Here is a 27,021-nt window from a genome sequence, read left to right on the forward strand (position 1 = left end):
CTATCCTGCCAGAGAAACACTGGTGTGAGTTCTAGTCCTGGTCTCTTGCTGCATGATTCTAGAGAGGCTGGAAACATCCTGGATGTTCCATATGTCATTTTCTCCTTTCATATCTGCATTGTAGGTGGCTCTGTCACCCATCCTGAGTAGATTCATGTGCTGATGACACTGAAGAAAGTATTCCAACACAACCTCCTAGTTCTTTATTTCTTAGCATTACAAATATCCCCCTAGAATATTATTTAAACACAGTCTGCTTCTAAGAAATTAATTTCATATCATCTCTATGCAGAACACAGTAAATAATCTGTACTGTACTTCAAGCTTTGCAGCAACTGCCTGTCAAGACTCACTGTGAGCCTGTCCTGACATCATTGTTGATAGAAGGAAACAAACAAAGTTGTGTTAATTTCAGGTTCAGTTAGGAACATAAGAAAACAATCCAAAGGAATATGGAGGAACACTTCCACTGATCTTCAGAAGAGTTGGATTGGGCCCGTAATGAGCAGAGATAAATGTGGGGGGAGGGGTTAAAGTTTCTAAAGGAGATATTAAGAACTGTGGAGAGAAAATACTAAGTAGTTGAAAGTGCCTTTTAAAATATCATGTAAATGCTTTTTTAAACAGTACCATGCATTAACAGTTTAACTATAGCGTTTTTTAAAATGTACTGGATAAAATGTGCTGGATAGTTGCCAGCATTATTTGACTTAAATGCTGGGAGAATACTCTTCTCTAATTGGCTTTAGGCTGAAAGCTCTCCCAGGTGTCTGTTTCTTGTGAGGGAAGATGCAATAGCAGGCAGTGAGCTCATACCATAAAAGGATGACAAAGGCATGCACAACCACGAACAGAAAAAAATACTCTGCCCAAAAGTAATGGTTGACAAAATGTGTTCCTATAAAATAAACTCTTTTTGGTGGGAGAGCTACTTCAGACATTGGAGCAACAGCTGTTGCTGGAGGTAACTGTTAGCCAACATTTGCTAGTGAAGAAAAAAAATCTTTCCACCCATTGACACCAGATGCCTACAATAATGTTGACACCCAAAAGCAATGAAATTATTGAAACAGTTGCACATGTGTAAATTGGCATTCATGGGCCAATCCTGGAAAGGGAGCCAGGCAGCCTATGTGGATCCCTTGCAGGACAACAAATATTCATGTTGATTTTTAACAAGTTAATATTTCTAATTAAAAATACTACCGTACTATGTATTATAGGCCAATGGTTTTTAGAGAGCTCAGAATCCACAATTAGGGCCAGATCTTCTACACACTGGATGCTCAGTTATTCTTAAAATTTGTCAATAAATGTCACAATAGGAAATGGTGGGTGCAGAGCTGTTTTGTACACCTGAGCCCAACTGTGGGGACTGAGCGCTTGAAAATCTGGCCCATAATGTCCAGTATTTCTGGTGTCACTTATTGATTCATCTAAGATATGCAAAGCTTCTGCAAAGCCAAGTTTAATACTTTATGAATCTCTAATATAACATTAGAAATACCTGAAGATTAATGTGGGAAGTCTAATTAAATAATGAAAGACCTCATCTAATGAAAATAAAAATAAATCCATGCCAGTGATGTAAGAGTTGACCTACATGCTCAGAAATAATCTGCACAACACCTTCAAAAGATGAGCCTGGGAACTAAAAACCATGGATTTAACAGAGACGCAAGTTTTATGGCCCATGCCAACAATTTGTAATGCACTCTTCTGCCTACCACACCTCCTTTGCCATAGGACTGCAAATGTGTTTAAGTGCCCACTTCATTTTACGTGGTCTCCTATAACATGTGCAAACTCCTTATGCTCAACAATCTGTCCCGCCATGTACTTAGCTGTCACACTATGGCTACCTTTTCCAGTCCTGAGGAAGAGTTCTGTGAAGCTTGAAAGCTTATCTGCTCCACCAACAGAACTTGGTCCAATAAAACATATTACCTCACCCACCTTGTCTCTGTAGAAATGACCTTAAAATTTCTGAAGGAAATGTCAGAGGGGGCTGATAACTTCTGAATAGTGCACGTTGAGATACATCCTCAGTTTAAAGCATTGGGGAAAGCTCATATGAGTCAAATTCTGCCCAATAGGAGTCTTGCTTGATTACAGATCACAGAACTGAACCACCATATCTGACTAGGTTAAGCACTATTTATACCCTCAGGTGCTTCCATTGGGAATTTCCACAGCAAACTGACCCAAACAGGAGCACTGGTGTGGTAAATCTTATCTGCTTTTTCATGAAAGCTCTGCAGGGACTGATCTCCTTGTCTTAGATTAGCCTACAAATTGCCATGCACATCTCATGGCACTCTGAAATAATGGCTGGAGGGGAATTTAAGATTATGATGGGGCTAAAGCCTATGTCTGTTAATGGCAAGATGAGCAAAAGTCCATGCTCTTGGGACCACCAGCCAAAGATTAAACACATTCAATTTTATAAACATAAATTGATTTGGTTGAAAGAGCTCCATGAAGTAGAGTCCAGGGCTTCCACAGACTGTAAACTTCTAGTTCTTGCTTTGTTTATTCTTAATTTGTGCTTGGCATTTCTTCAGAAACAGTGGCAATATAAAATGACCCAACCATTGCAAATGATGTTTTACAGAGTAAAATGTAAACAGATCACTTGATAGCAACTATTTGATTCTGAAGTCTATGTTACAAACACGTTACCTTTCTAACATAAGAAACAGCATCTTCCTCAGTGTACACCTCAGCACTGACACCTCCCCTTCTGCGTCGAGCTTTCACCACCGGGTTTGGAGGAGGAGGAGAAATCTCATCATCATGAGAATCTGACTGAGAATTAGATTTCTGCCGAGCCAATATTTGTTTGCATTCTTCCTGTAAGCGAAAAGAAGACAGAGATTTATTTTCCAATGGGAGCTGGGGGGGCTGTGCCTCCTGGGTCCTGGCCCCCCTGCCTAGGACCCGGACCTGCTGGCTGCTTCCAGGGCGTGCGCAGTGTGGTGCCAGGACAGGCAGCATGCTGCATCGCTGATCAGGAGCTGCCCGAGGTAATCCCACGCCCCAACACCAAGCCCCAACCTCCTGCCCCAGCCCTGAGCTCCCCCCCAAAACCTGGAGCACCTTCCTGCACCCCAAACCCCTCATCCCTGGCCCCATTCCAACCCCCTGCCTCAACCCGCAGCTCCCTCCCACACTCCAAATCCCTCGGCCCCACTCCCCAGCCTGGAGCCCCTTCCTGCACCCCAAACCCCTCATGCCTGGCCCCACTGCAGAGCCATCACCCCCAGCCCAGAGCCCTCATCCCCTCCCACACCCTAACCCCCTGCCTTAACCTGCAGCCTCCTCCCACACTCCAAATCCCTCATCCCCACCCCCACCCCAGAGCATGCACCCCCAGCCAGAGTCCTCACCCCCTCCTCCATCCCAGCTCCCTGCCCCAGCCCGGAGCCCCCTCCTGCACCCTGAACCCCTCATTTCTGGCCCCACCCTGGAGCCTGCACTCCCAGTTATAGTCCTCACCCCCTCCCACACCTCAACCCCCTACCCCAGCCCAGTGAAAGTAAGTGAGGGTGGGGGAGAGCGAGCCACCGAGCGGGGGGGAATGTAGTGTGGGGGGCGTGGCCTCTGGGAAGGGGTGGTACCAGGAGGTGGCACTGGGTTTGCTAACCACTGGGCCACCTAACCCATCAAGGACTCTATTATGCATAATAAAGTGCCATACTGCTAGACCTGACTCTCTCTCTCTCACCAGAACACAGCAAAAATGCTGGCTGACCTTTTTCAAGAGGTTGCATATTCTGGAATCTCCACTGCTGGGGACCAATTCTAATCTCACTCCTGATTTATGACAGTGTAAGCAACTCCCCTGAAGTCAATAGAGTTACATCCATGTAAAAACTGAATAAATGAGATCTGAGTCAGTCCCTGGAGTACAATGAAAATTGATGGCTGGTTTAGCGCCAGCTGGCCAAAAGAAAGGCTGTGTTCCAAATTGCCACTCCTGGAAAACAATATAGAAAACGATGGGGAATCCCTGAAGAGGGACTAACAGGGGAGAGAAACAGTATGGGGGAGAAATCCTGGGAGTTACAAATGTGTGTGGCAGTCAGTGATGTTTATCAAAATGTATCCCGATCCACTGAATTTGTTTAACTTCCCCAGAATTTAATTTAACAAAACTACTTTCACAGTAGCACTCAAAGTCCCCAGTAAGATTAGTGCCCCATTGTGCTGGATGGGGATACCAAAAAACAGCCCCTGTCTTGGAAATTCTTATCTAATTTGTGTGCAACACATGGAGGGAGTGGAGGAGGAAGGATGAGGGTACCAGTGATAGACATGTGGTTAATTACCATCTTAACCAGTTGGTTTTGTTGACACAGGAAATGAGTTACGGTTAGCTCATCAGGTATGACACCAGAAAAGAGTGTGCTACATAAAATGTGTCCTGTTTTACTGGCACATGTCCACAACTTTAAAGCTTGTAAGAAAAACAGATGATTAATACATGATTTGCCATCGATGTTTATGAATGTCTGACAAATCCAGCTATGCTGCTTATCATTTCTGGTCTTGTGCTAGTCACTTTCCCCACTCTCACTGATACGGTGTCCTTTCTTAATCCAAAAGTACTTTTTACATCAACACTGATTATATTGCTGGTGGCTGGGTTAAGGCATAAAATTATTATTTCTCAAGCTGCATAATTCAAAATGACAGCTCCCAGCACATCCCTGTTTTGGTCAAAGATAATTTTTAAGATCTAGATTACTGAACTTTTCTGGAGACCAACAGAGAAATACAACTTCTGGGCTGACGAAAGGCTTGATTCTGCAGCATGCCGAGTGTGCTCCTGTGGGAGACGAGCTCCCTTTATTATTTGGAATCCTAGGCACTACTGCAAGACCCATTGTGCTTGGTGCTGTACAGGCACAGAACAAACTGATTTTATGGGAGTATTCACCAACTTGCAAAATAGAGCTCCAAGCTATGAAAATTTCTTCAATTCTATCTCAAACTATAAATCATGTGCTTAGAGGATGGCTAGACTAGATTTTCATACACTCTCAGAACAATTAATCATACAGAACATTCTCACCAGATTCCTCCCCACAACACACACAGTAAGGGTCTGGATGCACTGTCTTATTGAGTAGAAGTATCCAGTGACAGCAAAGCAAACATTCTTAAAGAACATACAAAAGTTCTGTGCATCTCTAATTTTAATTAATACCTGTTTACCAACATCAAACTGATATATTTTTGCAGAATTTCAAATATTAATAACCCACACTGCGTTTTTAACTTCATGTAATTCTTCAGTTGTATAATAAACTCTGTTCATTCAGAGTGGCCAAAACTATATACAGTTTCTCCAGACACTTGATTGCAAACCTAAAAATCCATACTCCTTCTAAGAAGACAATATTCTGCTAGTAAACACTTTAATTCTGAAAGTACAATAAAAGGTACACTATTAAAACCAGATAGTCAGGTAAATAATTATATAATGTTACTTTGCACTTACACTTTCTTTTCATACATGACATATATTACTACAGAAAATGATTTATTTGCAATGTCTGAATATTACACACATGCTTTTTCTTGTTTTTTGTATATTGTATAATAGGCATTTGTGAAGAATTAATAACTAATATGTCCCCTAGTACAGTACAAATTCGTAAAAGGCTCAGTGAGGTAAAATATCACAATTCACACTCCTCTTAAACCCAAATACAGTATACAACAAAAAATATTAAATAATTATAAAAGTGAGTTACCATAGGATTCGTTTTAAAAAGAAGTCTCTTCGCTACAAACTCTCTTTATATAAGCAGCAGACAGTTGACTGGTTGGCTTTTCCATGTGCCGCTATTTGTAGTCTAGGTATGCTTTCCATTACTGAACTCAAGAGTGCTTTTTGAAAACAAAAGCATACACTGTGTCCAGGGTATTGCTCTCAAATAGCCATCTTCCTTATATCCTGGGGTAAAACTACATAAACAGAGCAAATATTTTGAAGGAAGAACAGACTCTCTTAAGGTTAGTTCAAACACTGATCATCAGACATAGCTTGCTATGAATGCTTGTACAGAACTCACTTTCAAGTAAACACCTCACCATTCTTTTGTTGGCATGACAACAGGCTCTCTCACTCTCTATTGGAATGGCACAGAGAATTCACAACAGCAGGGAAATCATATTTCCAATTTAAAATGATAGTCTATGGAGAAAATAGGCATACACACTAGACCACTGTATAACAGGTGGTAGTATAGGATCAAATCCAATAGCAAGCACCTTATTTTCTTGACTTTTACACTAGTAACTGCACTGACTTCAATGGAATTACTCCAAACTTACACTGAGGTAGCAAAAGGAGACTTGGGCCTGAAATGTGTTAAGTCACGACTATAGTGGAACCACATCAACACACCCAGAAGTTACAAATCCACATCACTGCCTTACAATAATATAAACCATTTCATCTACAAGGAGTGTGATCCTACTGCCACCAAAATCATCTGGGTCCTGATCAAATATCATAAAATTCAAGGCAGTCCATAATATTGCCAGCAAATTCAAAGGGAGTTGGACTGTGAACTTGGAGTACTGCAGTTGGCAGCTTGGGTGGATGTAGGATTAGGAACAAAAATTGGAAAGGAAACAAGAAATGTCATCCTTGCCTAGAATTTAAAAAAATAAAAATGTAAATGTCTGCAGTGGCCTGTTTATCTAATGTATGTGTGACTGTAGCTAAGGAACTTGTCCTGAGAGGTTTTGGAGCATGACACAAAAGAATTTAGTGTGCTGACCTCAAAATAATAGGTCATTTAGTTCTCCAATTAGTGTTTTCATAGGGTATGAGCCAAAGCATTGCAACTAGTCACAATGCTGAACAAGTGTTTGAGTTAGTTCCTTCCTTTCATACTTCAGTTCAAGAGTATGTTTCCTGACCCACAGACTCTCTTCTTTCTGAGTTGGTACATTTTCAAGGAGATATTCATTTTCAGTAGTTCCTCCTCCTGTATCTGCTTTTCATGCTCAGTCATTGTCTGAAAACTCACAATGTGAAAGCATAGAGACCTATGACACTTGACAAGGTCCAAATCAGTATATAGCTTTACAATAACATTCCAGAAAGACTTTCAAAAGCAACGCTGCCCATTAAGTTTCATTAAGTGATTTCCACTTTGCTCCCCACAAGTTATTCACTTCGTTCTAAAACTGCCACCCACAGAGAGTGCTCTCCAACTGAAATATTTTCTCGTTTTCCAAGTTTAGTCCTCAAGAAAGTTTCCTAATTGATGGCCCTGAAGTCTGTGTCCTATTTATCCACAGACAATGTACAACACTGTTAATGACTGATCAATCTTCCTGATTTTTGCCCCCAGAACTGACCCGGAGTGATCACCGCTAGGAAGGAGAAAGTAATTCAGTTTTCATGACCATTCAGTTATTGCTAGAGACTGCCACCTGGAATTATAAAGATTAGAACTGCAAAAGACTTATTAGGTCAAACTATTCACTTTGCTGGCAGTGCGGATTGATCTCATTATGGGATTCATTCCAAGCCTATTGAAGTTGATAGGAATTTTGGAGTTCTCTACCCCATTCCTCTGACTCTGCAGTCCTCACGTCTCTGACTGCCTTTCTGTCAGCTCCTCACAGATGTCCCCCCTCCATCTACATCTCAACAGGGAGAAAAATGAACTTATCTTCCCATCCAATCCTGTCATCATCACCACAGACAACTCCACTATCTGCCCCATCATATGGGCTTGTAACTTTAGTGGGGCTTTTTGACCCAATCCTTAGCATTGCCCCACCTACAGCCAGGCTGTTAAATGCTGTCATTTCTTCTTCTATGGCATCTCTGAAATCTGTCTTTTAATATCCATCCCCTACCACTAATGTCCTTATCCATTTCTTACGCTATGTCTACACTACAGCCTATGTCGGCAGAATTTATGTTGCTCAGGAGTGTGAATAAACCACCTCCCTGCGTGACATAAGTTACACCGACACAAGTGCCTGTGTGCACAGCGCTATGTCAGTGGGAGAGCATCTCCCGCCAACATAGCTTCTGCCGCTTGTGGAGGTGGTTTTATTATTCCAACAAGAGAGAGCTCTCCCGTCGGCAGAGCGTCTTCACCAGATGCGTTGCAGAGGCGCAGCTGTACCAATACAATGATCTAAGCAAAATACTATTGCCAAAACATTCCTCTCTTCTTTGAAAAGCAACAGAGGGTCCTGTGGCACCTTTAAGACTAACAGAAGTATTGGGAGCATAAGCTTTCGTGGGTAAGAACCTCACTTCTTCAGATGCAAGTAATGGAAATCTTCCATACTGATTTATACCTGCCTCTGGAGATTTCCATTACTTGCATCTGAAGAAGTGAGGTTCTTATCCACAAAAGCTTATGCTCCCAATACTTCTGTTAGTCTTAAAGGTGCCACAGGACCCTCTGTTGCTTTTTACAGATTCAGACTAACATGGCTACCCCTCTGATACTCTCTTCTTTGATTCTGCCTACATCCCGTTCATCTTTGAATCCCTTCACTGGCTTCCTCTTACCTCTTGTATCGCATTAAAACTTGTCTTCCACTTCAATGCCTTGCAGAATCTCATTCCATCACCACCATTGCCCTAGTTTTTTATATATACTTCACTATAAAGTAGCAAGGTTATGTTACAAAAGACAGAAGATATTTTCAATGTTTAAAAACTCATATTACGAAACAGAGAGAACTGTAGCCAAAGGTTCTGCTTTTTAAAATCCAAGCCAAGTATACATCTGTATATATATCTAGTATGTGAAGAAAAAATCACCTAAAACAGCTTCACTTCTAATAGATAAACATCACTTCAGACTGAACTGCAAGGATATTTTGCTGCACTTTCAGCAACATCAATGCTTCTCCGTGAAAGTTTTCAACTTTGCCAATATTACAGGATGTACAATGCCAAATCCACAGCTGTTTACTTACAGCCAAATTCTGTTATTCTCATTTATACTGGGGAATACCTAAATCCACAAATAACGCCATTGAACTCAGTGAGACTATCTGAGGAATAAGGATTTATTTAGTGTAAGGGTGGCAGAAATTGGCCCTTAGAGCACAGGAAGAAAAAATGATAATTTCTGTGAGGTAAACTATGAGGGCGCCTCAAAAACTCCTATTTGTGGTATCGCTCCTCAGTTATCCATGTTCCACGACACCTCACTGTTCTCCCCCAACATGCTTCCGATGTATTTACAGTGCGTTCGTAAATGATGGAGGTACCAAAAAGATGTGGTTCTGATCTGATAACACTCTGCAAATCAAATTGGCATCCTGAAAAATCAGTTCCTAAATTTCTTTGCTTGCGTTTACTGATTAAATGATACTGCTGAAAAGCGAAGACTAATAAATGGAGAGAAAAAAACAAAATTATGGATAGAAAATGACACATTAAGTCTGTGACACTACTTCCTGGAAACTCATCAGGCTTAGAGACAAATTTCTTTTTCATGTTCTGTAGATAATCTCCATCCCCAAGTCCCTGTGGCATTTCAGAATGTTTTAGAAACAAAATTACACAGTAAATTACTATCATGTATTATTTATATAGCACTCACATATAGACACTAGGTATGTGGCGGACAGGATGCAAGAAAAGTAAGTTGATAATTTCACCATTTGCTTTAAAAACATCTCAATAGTTCCACAGGTTGGTTTAGTTTCTCTCTGATTCACTATCACTTCATGGTGTAGGGGGAAGGGAGCTAGGGTTAAATGGGTTTTTGGATTAAGTGAATTCTAAGAAGGAATTTAAAGTAGGAGGCTGTTGGCCCACAGTAGGCTGGGTTGAGGATTCATGAATAGTAGGCCGTATGGAAGAAGACATAAAGATGGGAGATGGATCAGTAAAAAAAGAGTAATTAGTAAAGGTGCCAGGGGCCTTTAAATGGGGTCAGGGTTGAGTAGACTTGTTCTTCTAGGGTTACCATACGTCCGGTTTTTCCCGGACATGTCCGGCTTTTCGGCAATCAAACCCCTGTCCGGGGGGAATTGCCAAAAAGCCGAACATGTCCGGGAAAATGCGGCCGGGCACTTCCCCTCCCGCGGCTGCTCTGCTCCTCCCCTGACTCTTCGGCTCTGTTTAAGAGCCGAGCTGCCCGAGCGCTATGGGCTTCAGGCAACCCCCTTGCCTCCGGACCCCAGCCGCCGGCCGGGCACTTCCCCTCCCGGGCTCCAGCGGCGCAGGGTCCGGAGGCACGGGGGCTGCCCGAAGCCGGTAGCGCTGGGGCAGCTCGGCTCTTAAACAGAGCCGAAGAGTCAGGGGAGGAGCAGAGCCTCCGGCCGCGGCGGCTCTGCTCCTCCCCGACTCTTCGGCTCTGTTTAAGAGCCGAGCACTACGGGCTTTGGGCAGCCCCCATACCTCCGGACCCTGCACCGCCGGAGCCCGGGAGGGGAAGTGCCCGGCCGGGGGCGCAGGGTCCGGAGGCATGGGGGCTGCCCGAAGCCGGTAGCGCTCGGGCAACCCGGCTCTTAAACAGAGCCGAAGAGTCAGGGGAGGAGCAGAGCCTCCGGCCACGGTGGCTCTGCTCCTCCCCGACTCTTCGGCTCTGTTTAAGAGCCGAGCACTACGGGCTTTGGGCAGCCCCCATGCCTCCGGACCCTGCGCCGCCGGAGCCCGGGAGGGGAAGTGCCCGGCTGGGGGCGCAGGGTCCAGAGGCATAGGGGCTGTGCGAAGTCCAAGCGCTACCGGCTTCACGGTTTGCCGGGAAGCCTCCAGACCCTGCGCCCCCGGCTGGGCGCTTCCCCTCCCGGGCTCCAACTGCACTGGGGAAGCGCCGGCCAGGGACGCAGGGTCTGGGGGCTGCCCGGCAAACCGTGAAGCCGGTAGCGCTCGGGCAGCCCTTTCCGTGTGGCTGGGAGTGGGAGGGAGGAGGGGGCGGAGTTAGGGCGGGGTTGGGGCGGGGAAGGGCGGAGTTGGAGCAGGGCTGGGGGTGGGGAAATGGGCGGGGCCAGGACCCCAAGGAGGGTCCTCTTTTTTTATGTGTTAAGTATGGTAACCCTAGTTCTTCATTAATATCCTTTTATCACTAATATTTACCCAGAAAGGCTGCAAACTATTAAGCTCACAAGGTTTTGCAACAGACCTTTCTTTTAAAATGTCACTGATCAAAACAGACATAATTTGGTGCCATGTGTCTTTAAGATTTTTCCTTTGAAAAATCCAGATTTACTTAATTTTTTTTTTTTTAAAGCACAACTGTCATAAGCTTCTGGTGCTTCTCTAAATGCTATTCTTATAGCTAAACAATATTCCTCCAGAGTAGATTTGATGTTGGTGAACCAGAAAAAAAGTTTTCTTTTTTGTTCTTACACAGACTCAGTGCTTGAAAGTGAGCAAGTACGGCCTATTAGAGGCACCGAGTGGAGGCAGTTAGTTAGATTTCTGGGTGGGAACTCAAGAGAGGGGTAGATTTTGTAATTTTAAGAGGAACCCCTACATATTAAACCTGTCTCTTGTTGCTGCTGACACCACCTGGCACAATGGTTAGAGAAATATTGTTTAAAAGCACTTGATAGTGTCTGTTTACTTTAAAACCAAACTCTCTCAGTCTTGCCCAGTTTCTTAAACATGTTTCAAGGTAGATCCAATTTATACCAATTTTACATTTCCATTTTATTTGTTATTATTTCTATCTCCCATGCACTTTATTTAGAGTGGTTAATATGCGCAAAGCTGTTTGACACCGCTTTAATAGCCTGATCCAGACTTTTCCCAAAGCATCTTCTACAACCAGAAGAAAATGAAATAAAGTAATTTAGAAATTAGGTTAGTGTCCTTGATTAAAGACAATGATCTTTTGGCCATGACTAAACTAGCTGCAGCCTTACTTAAAAGGCTCTTGGGAAGCCTTGCCCAACACACTGACAGAAAGGATATGGGGAAAGACAATTTAACATGCATCACAGGAGAAAGGAATGGAATCTTTCATCTGTCTGCATCCTAAACTTTGACCTTACATGAAGAGTCGGTATTATATAGTCACAGGCATTTCACATGCAACAGCAAACCAAATTAGTGAAAGAACAGCTAAGCCATGTAAAGTAACAGAACCAAATCCTTGACAAGAAAAATCAGCGTAGTTCTAGCACCAGTGACATCAATAAGAGGAGTGTTCGACCAATGCTGAACTCTTTTGAAATTAATTATCACAAGCAGTACCTGTGCTGGTATTCACAGCAGGCAGACCAGGCACTGAATTAGAATAAAGACTGAATTGCCCTTGTACCAAGATAAATCTATACTAGGAATCCTTGATCAGTTTTTAAGCAATCATGCAATGCTTTTACCAGTGGTATAAATTCTAGCATAAACCTAGCATAGGGATTTTTGCCACTGTAACATCTAACCATGGCTGTAAAAATACCTTTGCCCAGTCTATGCAAGAGCTTATACTGGAGCTAAAAAATGGGTGTGAGGTTCCCTAATGTAGACAAGACCTTAGAAGTGGTCTCTCTAAAACAATGGGGGGGCATTCTGAGTGCTTGCACCACTTCTGCCTTTGCTATAGATAAATAAAAGACAACAGTCTCCAAGACTGTCGATTATAAACATTAAAAATCTCATCCACTACTTAGGGCAAACTAGGCCTGCATTGAATCTGCATGCTTATGCAATTCCCAGATATTTTGCTGTATGCTCTTCAATTTCAGCTTTCTTTTTAAAAAAACTGAAGCTTTTAGCTGTTCTGAATGCAAAAATAGCTGTCGCAATGTAAATCAAATTACTGCCATTTTACTGAGACTGCAACAAGACAGAATGAAGGAATAGCACCAAGAGAGGTGTGAACTTGCCCTATAAATTTTAACAATGGTACGTTTGCATTTAAACAGTTTCAAGCAGACTATGAGCTGCGACCAGCTGACTTCCCTCTGAAGCACCCAGCATTGGCCAGTGTCAGAAGACAGGATTCTGGGATAGATGGACCTTTGGTCTGACCCAGGTTGGCCGTTCTTATGTTCTTATTACTTTAATTTGAGTATGAATGACTCTTGTCAGATCCGTGGATATTTCTGAACTGATGCTTGTGCCCTTAAAATGCTTATTTTGAGGCACTTTAGTTTAGGTAGAATTTTGTATACTCGAGAAATGAGTCAATAGCTGCTTATCTTTTGTTTGAAGAATTAACAAAAAATATTGCCGTAGCTTTTCTCCAGATATAAATTACCCCAAGCAACAGTGATGTTACTCCTTATCAAGCTAGCCAACCCCCAATCCAGTTTTCCACTAGAAATTAAATCATTTTCTAATCCGTGCTATGGTGGCACTGCTAGGGCCATTGAATAGGGAAGATGTTGCAAATACCATTGTGCTAATGCCGAAAAACAATTAAAACCCCAAAATGAAATCACTACACTTGAAGAGAGCTGGGTCACATGAGGTTGTAAACCCCTTTCAAAATAGCAGAGGCCACTGAGGGAATCAGGAGCTGGCAAGATATTTAAACAAGTCTTAAAATTCTATCACAAACTGATGAAATTCTGCCACTGGACAATGACAGATCCAGCATTTCTTTTGGACTTTATTACCTTAATTCAGCAAGGTACTTCACTCATGTGCTTCAAGTTACTTATATGCTTGTCTCATTGAAGTCAATGTTTTTTGAAAGTCAATGGGACTACTCATGCTTAAAGATAGGCATGTGCTTAAGCACCGTTCTGTATTAGGGCTTTAAAACACTTGATAATCAGAAACTAAAAGCAAAGGATACATCTCAAAGTAAGGGCAGATAATGAGCAACTTTCCCTCAGAGTTTGCCAATGAATTCCGGTCTAGCAATTCCCCACTTAGAGAATTGGGAAGGTATTGTCACAAGGACAAATGTAAACTAAGACAGGGAGTTAAGTGATGCTCTAATTTATTTCTGACACATGGTTCTTAAGAGCACAATTTCAGAGATTCAGGTTTTCCTAACAAGTAAAATAAATTACTACAACTAATATGTATTGCTTTACTTAACAGAGACCTCCTCTCTCCTTGTGTGATATTGCCACAGCAGCAATCAGTTAACATGCTCAAACTTGAGCCCCCTCAATTTCAAAGAGTGTGTTGTGCAGTGACTATCCATATTCTAAATTATCCAAGGTAACAAAAGTGCAACTCAGCCAGCTATATAAAATTGTTTATGAAAGCAAGAAAAAGTTAGAGACAAATATTGGTAGAAACGGGATTCACCTAAATCCTAATCATATCTAAAAAGTAAGCCCCAAAGTTCCTACAGCTGCCCCCTTCTAAATGTGTCATTTTTCTCCCCATCTTGTTTCTCCTCTTTTTTTCCCCCTTCTGTTTAACAAAAGCCTTGCTTAGCCAGACAAGACAACTCCATCCTTTGCAACATTGCTGTAAGTCTGACCAGAAACGCAAGCTAAAAGCAATGCCTTTAAACAGCCTGGGTCAGCTGACTTGGGCGATGGGTCTGTAAAACTGCAGTGCAGATGTTTGGGCTCAGACTGGAGCCCAAGCTCTGGGACCCCTCAGGGCCGCCCAGAGGATTCAGGGGGCCTGGGGTCTTCGGCGGCAGGGGCACTTCGGCGGCAGGTCCTGGGGCGGAAGGACCCTCCACTGCGGGTCTTTGGGGCACTTCGGTGGCGGGTCCCAGAGTGGAAGGACCCCCCCACCGCCGAATTGCTGCTGAAGACCTGGAGCAGAAGAAGCTCCAGGTGCCCGGGCCCCACTAGAGTTTTCCGGGGGCCCCGGAGCGAGTAAAGGACCCCGCTCCAGGGGCCCTTAAAAACTCTCGTGGGGGCCCCTGCAGGGCCCGGGGCAAATTGCATCACTTGCCCCCCCCCCGGGCGGCCCTGGGACCCCTCAAAGTGGGGAGGGTCCAAGAGCCCAGGCTCCAGCCCGAGCATCTACGTAGCAATTTTACAGCCCCGCAGCCCAAGCCCTGCAAGCCCAAATCAGCTGATATGGGCCAGCCTCTGGTGTTTAATTGCAGTGTGTAGACATACACAGAGTGGCTGATAAGATAGTATGCTCTGCCTGCCATTTCCAGCAGCTAGGATGCAAGCAAGAAAGAACATTAGAGACAGAAACTAGGTTCGCTCTTTTGGTATCCTTTCTTTCTTCCTTGGTGTGTGTGTTTGCTTGGTTTTGTCCTAAAGGAAACCAGACAAGTTATTTCTCTTTTCCGCAAAAAGGACAGTTAATACCATCTAAAAAGTCCATCAAGCAGAGGTATCCCCCTGTAAAAGATTCTATATAGCTAAAGAGAATGGGAATAAGGGAAATTGTTCAAATGAAAACCTTAATTAATTCTTTAAGTTCCAAATGCTTTAACTGTTTTCTGTCCTTGCTTGTGTGTTTAACAAAAGGTTAAAAATTTTTAATGGCCGTTGTTTCAATGTGAATAAGTCAGCAAGAACTTTCCATGGAACCCCAGACCACACTTAACGGTTTAATACTATAACAGTAAACAAGGGTTTTATTAACATTTTATCCTTTGTTGGGCAAGAGATATTCCCTTAGCAACACTATAGGTGTGTTCTCTGTGACTAATGTTTGGCTTAGACAACTGCACCTTTGATCCAACAGACCCAGGATTTGTTTACATTCCAGGAATGCTGCAAAGTCCACTTTTTCTTCCCTTGGGCATTTGGGGAGGAGGTGGCTTGGAAGAAATGGACTGTTTGGGGCTGTACTCATTATTGGTTAGGCTATTTTATTCTAGTTTGTATTAAAAACAGGATAGAAGCTTTTTGAAGTAATTCTCTTGACTTTTGTTTACGAATTATAAATCGAGCCATCACAAGCCATCAAAGTGCAGGATTCACCAGTTTTGCACTCTTGGGTCCTGATTCTGCATGTGATGCCCCGAACCCATATGGAACCTCACTACTTTAATGAGGTTCCATATGGGGATAGGGATTCTATGACGAGATAACTGGCTCTGTGGATGAGGGGAAAGCAGTGGACGTGTTATTCCTTGACTTTAGCAAAGCTTTTGTTACGGTCTCCCACAGTATTCTTGCTGGCAAGTTAAAGAAGTATGGGCTGGATGAATGGACTATAAGGTAGATAGAAAGCTGGCTAGATCGTCAGGCTCAATGGGTAGTGATCAATGGCTCCATGTCTGGTTGGCAGCCGGTATCAAGCGGAGTGCCCCAAGGGTCGGTCCTGGGCCGGTTTTGTTCAATATCTTCATTAATGATCTAGAGGATGGTGTGGACTGCACCCTCAGCAAGTTTGCAGATGACACAAAACTGGGAGGAGTGGTAGATATGCTGGAGGGTAGGAATAGGATACAGAGGGACCTAGACAAATTAGAGGATTGGGCCAAAAGAAACCTGATGAGGTTCAACAAGGACAAGTGCAGAGTCCTGCACTTAGGACGGAAGAATCCCATGCACTGCTACAGACTGGGGACCGAATGGCTGGGCAGCAGTTCTGCAGAAAAGGACCTAGCGGTTACAAAGGATAAGAAGCTGGATATGAGTCAACAGTGTGCCCTTGTTGTCAAGAAGGCTAACGGCATTTTGGGCTGTATAAGTAGGGGCACTGCCGGCAGATCAAGGGACATGATCATTCCCCTCTATTCGACATTGGTGAGGCCTCATCTGGAGTACTGTGTCCAGTTTTGGGCCGCACACTACAAGAAGGATGTGGAAAAATTGGAAAGAGTCCAGCGGAGAGCAACAAAAATGATTAGGGGGCTGGAGCACATGACTTATGAGGAGAGGCTGAGGGAACTGGGATTGTTTAGTCTGCAGAAGAGAAGAATAAGGGGGGATTTGATAGCTGCTTTCAACAACCTGATAGGGGATTCCAAAAAGGATGGATCTAGACTGTTCTCAGTGGTACCGGATAACAGAACAAGGAGTAATGGTCTCAAGTTGCAGTGGGGGAGGTTTAGGTTGGATATTAGGAAAAACTTTTTCACTAGGAGGGTGGTGAAGCACTGGAATGGGTTACCTAGGGAGGTGGTGGAATCTCCTTCCTTAGAGGTTTTTAAGGTCAGGCTTGACAAAGCCCTGGCTGGGATGATTTAGTTGGGGATTGGTCCTGCTTTGAGCAGGGGGTTGGACTAGATGACTTCCTGAGGTCCCTTCCACCCCTGATATTCTATGATTCTATGATTCTATGCACTTGTGCACATTGCAGGGCTGAGAAGCTTATGTTGCTAATAACATATTGGACCTGATCACCCTAAATGCTTCTAATCACTGAGGGACCACACAGCTCAGTTGGATCTAGGATGATTGCACATTTAAAGATCCAGGGCCCCATGCTCCCTTCTGCATCTATGCTTGGAGGGAATCCTGTCTCCACAGAGGAGAAAGTTCTTTGCAACATGCTTCCACTCTTCCTTCTCATGCCAAGATAGCTTTTGGCAAGCTCTGTTGCGTTCCAGCTGAGGATGTGTTTATCAGTGCTGCTTTTCCACATAAAGGGCAACTGCCCTTTATGGGAATTTAGGACCAAGTCTGCCTGTGACCACCTTATGAAAGCCTTATCAGGGGGTAACTGTCTACCCCAGGTGGCTGATTATTAGGTCCAGGTGCTCATTTACTAAAGATTATCCAAGCTTAGTTAGAGGAAAACTCTAAATGGAGACAGGAAGCTCTAGTAGGGAGGAGCTTAGAGGGTGAGCTGTCTGTGGAACCCACCAGAATGGGGAACCTGTAAGAGGTGCTCTTAGAGAGGGGAGCCTTGTAGGAAGAGGGATGCAGTCAGCAGGTATCCTAGAGGGCCTGGTCTCAGCCAGGGTCTACTAGACAGTGGTCAGAGGGTTCGCCTGGCAGGGATCACCTGCTGTCCCTGGGGAAGAGTCACAGTGGACTAACCTCCCCTCACTCCAGAGAAGGCTTTTACTCTGGTAGGGACAAGAGTCCTAACTCCAGAGGCAAAGACTGGAACTGAGAGAACCCTTGAAGAGTCTGGGTAAAGGTGAGCACTAGAATCAGGTGAGAGACAGATTGACTAAGAATGACCCAGTCATGCAGCTGAGATGTTGGGGTGAAAGTTTTGTTTATGCTCTGTACTGGCTTTTCTGTTAATAAATGAGACCCTCCACAAGGAGGTGCTTCTTAGCATCCAACAGTCTGTTTGGACTTCTTGATTCCCACGCGCGTGGGAAAAATCAAGTAAGGGTTCATCTGTGAGGGGACACACCAGATCAGCCTAGCAGGATGACATGCCTCTACACTGTGCAACATGCCTTTTCAGAGCAGTCAAAGTATAGACAGTCCCTATAAGCACCACTCCTGCGGGACTTGTGCTCTCCAGTATGGACACGAGTCAGTGTGGTCAAGTAGCAGATTGGCCCCTGCACATTTCCCAAGATCTACCCAGAACTTGGAGACTCCATGATGGGGGTAAGGGCAAACTACACCTCCTGACATCGGAATGAATAGGAAGAATCCACACGTTGCTCTGCAGGTCCTTCTGATAGAAGGGGGAAAAGGGCCCTGTATGTTATAATGCTATAAATTTTTATAAATCTCTGGATCAATTTTACCAGTCAGCGCAATTGTCCTTGCAATCTGCTGAGAAATTATAACCCTTATCCCACAAAAAGAAGTTGTGCCTGATATCAGATACTGCACTGGACGTATGCAAACAAAAGTTTGTTTCTTAAGAGCTTTTTTTAAAGGGTAACTACTAAAGCAGAATGCTAAGAAAAAATGCACCCAAATATACGAAACTTTAAGAACATTCATACACTTGGAAACTGAAAATAGAAGCCACATGAAAGTCACTGACCTTTTCTAATTTTTCAAAATGTTCTCTGAGGAACTTCATTGGCCGGTCTGGTTTTGCGATGCAAAGGTTTACAATGCACTCTTTCAAAATCTGTTGGATGTTATGCTTCTGAACATAGAGTTCACATCCCTTCAGACTCTCATCTTCTTCCACATTGCAGGAGGAAGAAGCAGCCATCTTCAGGCTTGTAAACAGAAAACAAACGTAGGTAAGAAAATGGTGCAATTAAGATATCAAAGAGAATTCCTGAAGTCTTTTGTCAAAGCAATTTGAGAGAACTAAAGTATTTTAATATTGTACATCTTCTCTTCACAAGCTAACGATTCAGCACATTTCAATGTTGTGGCACTTCACATGCAAATACTGAATCATGTCATCTCTACACAATCAACATACCAGGAATTACAAAGAGAGCATTCAAATTATTAGACATTCTTTAACATTTGAAAACAATGGTGCAATAAATCATGTACAATATGAGTTTTAAAGATATCTGCCAGATGACAATTTAGAGTACTGTCCCCGTCGGTATACAAATGGAGTCTAGGTCCCTCTCTTCAGGGTCCTAGATTTCTGTAGAAGATGGAGGGGCATCGGTCTCTAGTAAAATACTTTAACACTCTTTTTAAAAAATATATATGGGGCAGCTCTCTTGCACCAAAGAGGAGTTTGGTGACGAAGGAAAAACATGTTTGATTCCTCCAATTAATGTGTGTTCACCCACTACAAAAGAAAAGGACATATGTTTGTGGTCTATTAGATTTATATTAACTTATATCAGAAGATAATTTAAGTTTCATCACCTCTTCTCAATTCCCAGCATCAGAGCATCTTTTGAGGTTTACTTTCAACCCGCAGGAATGTTTCATGAGGGGACAATTTCAAACAAGAGGGATTTTTTTAAAAAAAGAAAAACAATAGATGAGATGCTTAAATGCTCCCTTGGAACAAAAACGACACAGCAAAATCCTTCATCACAAGAGCCAGATGCTCTTATAAACCTGGCTCAAAATGAATCTGAAACGAGACAATTCTCCCTCTAACTAACTGAAATTTGGGCTAAGGTTGGGGATTATGTCTTAAAGCTGATTTGGAGGGAAACCCCTTCCTCCCAAGAATTCATTTTAAAGCATCTCCCTCCAATGGGAGAGAATTTAGCTGTGCGTTTTACAATGAAGTGGGAGAATCTCATGCTGGAGTGGGATTTGTTTTCGGATGGGGGTGGGGATAGAAAAGGGGGCATCTCCTCTCCTTTCAATTGTCCCAGTGCCAGAGACGACATCCCCTCCCTCAGAGCATCTCCCAGCCTTTGTGAATGGCACCATGGGGGGGAGGGAGAATAAGCAGCCCCCTCCCCTGCCTCCACCACTAGCACCAGGCTTTGTGCTGCAATAAACCCATTGTTGCTGGGGAGCAGCTCCATAGCCGGGGAGAACTGGGGGGATGGAGAGGGAAAGGGGCTGTCAAAACCACAGAGGAAGGAGGACGAGGAACGGTGCCAAACCAGGCTAGGGGACCAGAGGAGCCGTGGGGGAAGGATGTGGAGTCAGAGGGCCCTATATAAATACCTGAGTGGCTGGAGCAGTGACAGCAGCGGCTCTTCTCTCTCTTCCCTTACGCAGGGGGGTGGGGGCTCCTGTTATTCTGCGGTGCAGTCGCCGCCTCCTTCCCTGGCCGCTGCTGCTACCCTTCCTCTTCCTTGACAGCACTGGAAGGTCTCCAGCTGAGGGTTCCCCTTCACCGCCCTGCCCCCCAACCCAGAGAGCTCGCCTACAAAGCGTTAGGGCGCTGCAGCAGCTCCCCTGCAGGAAGTCCCGTCTGCTGTCAGTCACGCCTAAGCACAGCCTCCCTCCCCACCTCCTGCAGGCAAAGCAGGCTCTGATTCTGGGGGGCTCGGGGGCAGGCGAGGGGGGCGAGGCACCAAAGGAGGGGCACGCAGCCTGCCCCAGGGGCCGCAGCGTGTGTGGGAGAGGCAGACAGATACGTCCGGGGAGGGGCGCCCCCTCCCCCCAGCCTGCGGTCCCTAATTGTCAAAGTGCCCTGGACATCTGGATCTTGATTTTTGGGGTGGTGCTTAGGAGATGGAGAAAAGGGCCAGAGGAAATGGCCTCTCTGTGACAGGTATACCCATCCTCTGTTTCTATGGCTCATAACCTGGGAGTCTTGCTGCATCCCCAGCTGCCCCAATAGCAGCAGTTGCCAGGGGTGCTTATGAGCTGCTCTTGGCACCGGGGCTGCATCCTTTTGGTTGCCTGTGCCTTTGTCACCCCGGATTAGATTACAGTAGTGCCCTTGACTTGGAGTTACGCCTTGAAACTTCTCGTGCAGAAAGCGGTGGCTTATCAGCAACGTCACCCTCGATAAAAGCAACAGAGGGTCCTGTGGCACCTTTGAGACTAACAGAAGTACTGGGAGCATAAGCTTTCGTGGGTAAGAACCTCACTTCTTCAGATGCAAGAACCTCACTTCTTCTTCTCCATCCCCCCAGTTCCCCCCGGCTGTGGAGCTGCTCCCCAGCAACAATGGGTTTATTGCAGCACAAAGCCTGGTGCTAGTGGTGGAGGCAGGGGAGGGGGCTGCTTATTCTCTTGCATCTGAAGAAGTGAGGTTCTTACCCACGAAAGCTTATGCTCCCAGTACTTCTGTTAGTCTCAAAGGTGCCACAGGACCCTCTGTTGCTTTTTACAGATTCAGACTAACACGGCTACCCCTCTGATACTTGTCACCCTCGATGTGCACATGACACCTGTGCTCCACAATCACCAGCTAATGTCCGGATCAAGCTGAAGGGGCTGAGTTTGACCTATAAAGCTCTACCTGGTTTGGGGCTTGTCACTTTCAGAAACTGCCTCTCTACCCTGTGATATTGCAGCAGTTGTCATCCTGTGAGGTGCTCTGGCTCAGAATTCCAATGTGCTACCATTCTGCTCTACATAACTTCTTATACAACCCACATCAGCATAGTACCTGAGTGCCTTCCAGTAGTGCCATAAGGAACGTGACTAATCTGTGTCATGAGATACATTTTCTTTCCAGGAGTGGAACCGTGTGCACAGTATAGGTTCTTGGGGTACCCAGGCCTGGACATCACCTTGTTACCCCCTGCCCCAAGCATGAGAGAGACTTGCTTGAGCTTAACTGGGTGTCAGCTCCCTGATGCTACCAGCCTGTGAGCCACCCAAGCACTCTCCTCTGGACTATGCCAGCCCTTACTTTGCCTTGCAGGTTAACAATAGGTGCATCCCATCCCAGAGCCCCTTTGAAGCATTTCCCTATAGCGTCCAGCTCCTTATCCACCAAACACTCCCAGAAACAGCAGGTCTGCTGTCCCCAAGAGGAAAGTGTACACACCAGCTTGTATGATTCAACTCGGGATCAGCCCCTGCTTAATATCCCAACACTTGGATATATTTATAGTGAAAACAACAATATGTTTATTATCAAAGTTAAGAAATAGTAAGAATAATGAAAACCAAAGGTTACATATAGAACAAAATCATAACATGATTTCTAGAGACTAAACTTAACAAGCTAACCTTCTGTCTAAAGGAATTTATCTCACCGCAAATGTCCTTTGCAGCTTTTTAACCAAGGCCCTTTGTGATCCCGTTTTCATGAACGTAATCACACGGCCTGATTGCTTCCTAGGAGGAGAATGATCTGGTGTTTTACTTGCCTTCTCCTTATATCCCAAAAAGTTCACTGTCTGTACCAGAATCAAGATAACCTCTGTGGCTTAGTTTCCATTGTGCTGCCTCTCAGTTGATTTCACCTCCTCCCATTGACTTTATATGTAAATGACCAGAGGTGAAAGAAGGCGGTATTGTCCAGTACGGCGTACCGGCAAGAGCCAGTATGCCGTACCGGACAGGACCGGCTTCCATGGCGGTGATTTAAAGGGCCCAGGGCTCCAGCCGCTGTGGGGAGCCCCGGGCCCTTTAAAGCGCCGCTGCTGTGGGGAGCCCTGGGCCCTTTAAAGCGCCGCCGGAGCTCCGGTGTAATTTAAAGGCCCTGGGGTTCACAGCCACAGCCGGAGCCCCAGGGCCTTTAAATCTTGAAAGGCCCCACCTCTTCTGGTTGAGGCCCTGCCTCTTCCAGTTGAGGCCACACCCCTGCTCAGGACTCCAGCGTACTGGTAAGTCCTTTAAGTTACTTTCACCCCTGTAAATGACTCTCTATGCTGTTAACTTACAATGTTTAATTTACGTGCCAACAGACAGGTGAATAAACTTCTTTTGCATGACAGAAAGCCAGTTTGTCAACTCTGCCTTGATACACACTTTAAAGCAAATTTTCAGTAGACATACATAACTCCTTGCATAGTATCGATACATACATGGCTTTTCTTTAAGACCTCACATGCCATATTTTGTTGAACCAGAATGCACATACCAGAAATCTTGCCAGCTGACAGTGAAGGGTTCATCGGTCACAATAGGATTTTGTTTTGGTAGGGCTTTGTTTTGGTCTTTTAAATATATGTGCTGCTATGTAGTTGCAGTGTCAGAAAAGTGTGTCTTGCACTTGGAACAGAAGGTGGGAATGTTTGTGATGGTCCTCAATTCCCTGGGGGAGTTAATTCCAGTCTCTCAAACCAGACCCTGAGAAAGCTCTGTCTCCAAAGACCAGATTTGGTAACCTGCAGGACATGCAGTCTATTCTCCCAGGCTTTTTGGGAGGTGTGGGGAAGGGCAATTAATTGGGGGTGAAAGGAAGCTGTGATGGAGGCTTAGCCACAGTCAGCTAATGTGTTTTGTCCACAATGGATGGCAGTAAGTGGTGTTAACAACATGCTAATTAAAACATGTGAGAACACTTTTTCTAACACACCTCCATTTTCCCAGTATAGACATACCCTCAATAATCACAGGGTAAAAGGTTAATAAGAGGATATCTCAAGGATATAAACTAGGACAGCTGGTGTTTAATAAACCCATTAATGGTTTAGAAAAAGGCAACAACAATTAAGTGGCAAAACTGGCAGATAACACAACATTATTTAGGCTAGTCAATAGTAGGCAAGACTCTAAAAAAAACTCCAGAGTCCTAAGCAAGCTAGGCAAATGAGCAGCATAATGGCAGATGAAATTCAGTATCAGTAAATGCAAGGTCATTTGAAAAGAGTAATTTGAATTACTCATAAAAATTGCTAGGTTCTAAATTAATTGCAACCACTCAGATACTTTGGTATCTGGTTCATACCAGTCACACATCTTCCCAGTGCACAGAAGTGGTCAGACAAGCACTATGCTGCATAAAGAATGAAAGAGACACTAATACAGGAGCAGGTATAAATACATGAAAAGATGTGAGTTGCCTTAGCAAGTGTGAGGTCAGTCTAATGAGACAATTCAATTGACAGCAGGCTACCAAGGGAGGAAAAATAACTTTTGAAGTGGTAATGAGAGTGGCCCATTTCAGAGAGTTGACAAGAAGGTGTGAGTAACAGTAGGGGGAAATTAGTATTGTGGAAAATTAGGTTTAGGTTTTTGTAATGACCCAACCACTCCCAGTCTTTATTCAGGCCTAATCTGATGGTGTCTGCAGAACTGGAATTAATTTGCAAACTGGACTCACATCTTTTCATGTATTTATACCTGTATTTTCCACTCCATGCATCTGATGAAGTGTTTTCGTTGTTTTCCCTTATGGGCCAGTTGTTCCATAACTGTTCACTATGGGATATCATGCAACTCTTTTAGAAACATCTGGTAATGGCTACTGTTAGAAACAGATAATACACTAGATAGACAACTGTTCTTACCTAATAAGGCAGATCCTATGGTCTCTGTTTCATTTGATGCATTTTGTAAATTTTTATTTACATGTTTATTTTTTGAATGTGTGTAATGTGCCTAGAGTATGGGATAGACACAATTAAAAGACTAAAGGTAACATTTTCATAAGTATCTAAGGAGCCAAAGTCCCATTGAAAGTCACTAAGTGACTTGGGCACTTTTGAAAATTTTATCCTCTACACAGACAGGACTGTTCTGGCCTTTTCTCGGGATCAGGTTAGGCTGTATGTACTCTCCTTCTGTTGTTGATCACTACACTCTGCACAGCTCGCACTGTTCCATAGCCATTCATGCCTGGCCAGTAGATCCACTGCTGGGTTCATCTCAGGCATGCTTAATATCCAAGAGTGTATTATGTATCTGTCTCATGATGTTAGGTCTTAAATCTGCTGGGTTTATTGCTTTGTCCCCTTTAAGCAAAATCCCATCTTGCACACATACCTCATCCTTTCCCAGTGATAGAGGGTAACCTCCTGTGGCTCTTCCGCCTGGCAATCTGGCCACCCTTGAAGTATTGTTTTACTCCCGGTAGCATCCCATCCTGTTCAATGCTTTGGTGGTGGATTGCCTGGAGCCTCCCACCAGATATGCAAAAGTATTGTAGCATGATGATAGACTATCTCCTATTCCAGTCGTTCTCAACCAGGAATCCGGGGCCCCCTGGGGGAGGGCGCAGGCAGGTTTCAGGGGGTCCGTCAAGCATGGCTGGTGTGAGACTTGCTAAGGCCGAGGACAGAAAACCAAAGTCCTGCTGTGCAGGACTGCAGTCTGGAGCCCCAAGCCCCACCACCCGGGGCTAAAGCCAAAGCCTGAGCAACTTAGCTTCATGATGCCCCCTCTGACGTGGGGCCCTGGGCAACTGCCCTGTTTGCTACCCCCTAATGCTGGCCCTGGCTTTTATATGCAGAAAAACAGTTATTGTGGCACAGTGGGGCCATAGAGTTTCTATAGCATGTTGGGGGGGCCTCAGAAAGAAACTGTTCTATTCCCCAGAGCCATCTCTGTTGTGACTTTCCTGGGCAGTACCTTATACTCACCTCAAAGCATTGCAGTCCCAATAACCTGTGCTGTAGTTGTGTCAATGCATTTTACAGTGGCTTTTTTGTGATGCTTTCTAATGGTTTGTGTAAGGCATTTTGTCTGGAAATTCAGCTTTCATGGGGGTCTGAATCCACTTCATGCTGCCTGTTTGCTGGATTTTCAAACTAAGCCAAATTGTCAGCATCCCAAGAATACGCAATGAAATAAGTCTTACTGTGCCAGCTGACTATACTAACTCCTAACTGCACTTTGTGCTTCTTGTCTTTGTATACTGATGATTGCCTCAGTAAGCCACAGCTTTGCCCTGGCTTTAAAATCAAGTCATACATTGAAACCATTATCCCTTTACATTACAGTCTTTGCTCCTGGCCCGCAAGCCATTGTGCGTGGGTGGATCCCTACATCTGTGCAGAGTCCTGTGGTAGTGAATGGGGCTCAACACAGGTGCAGAGGTCTGCTGGTGAGCAACAAACTGCAGAACTGTGGCCCAATTGTAGTTTTACTGTAATGCCACCACAAAGTGGATGTTAATTGGTCAAATGAGAGATATGCATAGGGACCACGGAGATTTGTTGGGAGTTTGCATGGAGGATGGGGCAGTGTGAATATATCTCAATCTGTTTGATATCATACAAATGAGATGCCTCCCACTAATTCCAGCAAGTTGCCAATGCAGCCCCTTGACTGGGCAAAGTTTGGGCAGCCCCTGATTGAGCCAGTATAAACATTTCCCCAATGTTTCATGCTTCAATAGTCAGAGCTGCCTAGCACCACTTGATCATTGGAGGAAGACAATATGATCACTGTCATATTTTTTTAATTACATCACACTTAGGCCAAAATGCCCAAAGGTGGGTAACTCGGCATCTTCGATTATGTATATGCCCTAATTTTCAAATGTGCATAGTCTGAGGACCGATGCACCAGCCACAGTGACCAAGATGATGACATTGTACCAGGCATCATAGAATGAAGTTCCCAGATCTAGCTCAATCCTGCAAATCCACAAATCTCTGGGACAGCCTCACGGGTGATGCCAGGTAGGGTCAAGGCATATATCCCTTCGCACATCGATGTAGAGCAGGGGTCAGCAACGTTTGGCATGCAGCTCGCCAGAGTAAGCACCCCAGCGGGCCGGGCCAGTTTATTTACCCACTGACGCAGCAGGTTTGGCCGATCGCGGCCCCCACTGGCCGCGGTTTGCTGTCCCAGGCCAATGGGGGTGGCGGGAAGCGGCGGCCAGCACATCCCTCGGCCCGCGCCGCTTCCCGCCGCCCCCATTGGCCCGGGACGGCGAACCGCGGCCAGTGGGGGCCGCGATCGGCCAAACCTGCCGCATCAGCAGGTAAATAAACTGGCCCGGCCCGCTAGGGTGCTTACCCTGGCGGCCGCGTGCCAAACGCTGCCGACCCCTGATGTAGAGTCTGAGAGCAG

At 44.7% G+C, this 27,021-nt stretch overlaps 2 protein-coding genes across 2 annotated transcripts in view; one reads left to right on the plus strand and one right to left on the minus strand.

Annotated features, from left to right (window-relative positions):
- The window catches only part of PRKAR1B (protein kinase cAMP-dependent type I regulatory subunit beta), a 128,064-nt gene extending 107,004 nt beyond the window's left edge, over positions 1 to 21,060 (minus strand). Inside the window, exons 1-3 of the mRNA XM_005289159.5 lie at positions 20,317 to 21,060; positions 18,749 to 18,932; positions 2,683 to 2,853 (exon numbers count right to left, since the gene is read on the minus strand). Of these exons, the coding sequence (XP_005289216.1) occupies positions 2,683 to 2,853; positions 18,749 to 18,925 (348 nt within the window). The 5' untranslated portion in view covers positions 18,926 to 18,932; positions 20,317 to 21,060. The remainder of the gene's footprint in view (positions 1 to 2,682; positions 2,854 to 18,748; positions 18,933 to 20,316) is intronic.
- A 1,732-nt stretch (positions 21,061 to 22,792) lies between these two features.
- The window catches only part of DNAAF5 (dynein axonemal assembly factor 5), a 48,917-nt gene continuing 44,688 nt past the window's right edge, over positions 22,793 to 27,021 (plus strand). The window contains exon 1 of the mRNA XM_065560042.1: positions 22,793 to 22,883. The gene's annotated coding sequence lies outside the window, so the exon portion shown is untranslated. The remainder of the gene's footprint in view (positions 22,884 to 27,021) is intronic.

Source organism: Chrysemys picta, chromosome 10 (assembly GCF_011386835.1).
Source record: "Chrysemys picta bellii isolate R12L10 chromosome 10, ASM1138683v2, whole genome shotgun sequence".
Taxonomy (NCBI): domain Eukaryota; kingdom Metazoa; phylum Chordata; order Testudines; family Emydidae; genus Chrysemys; species Chrysemys picta.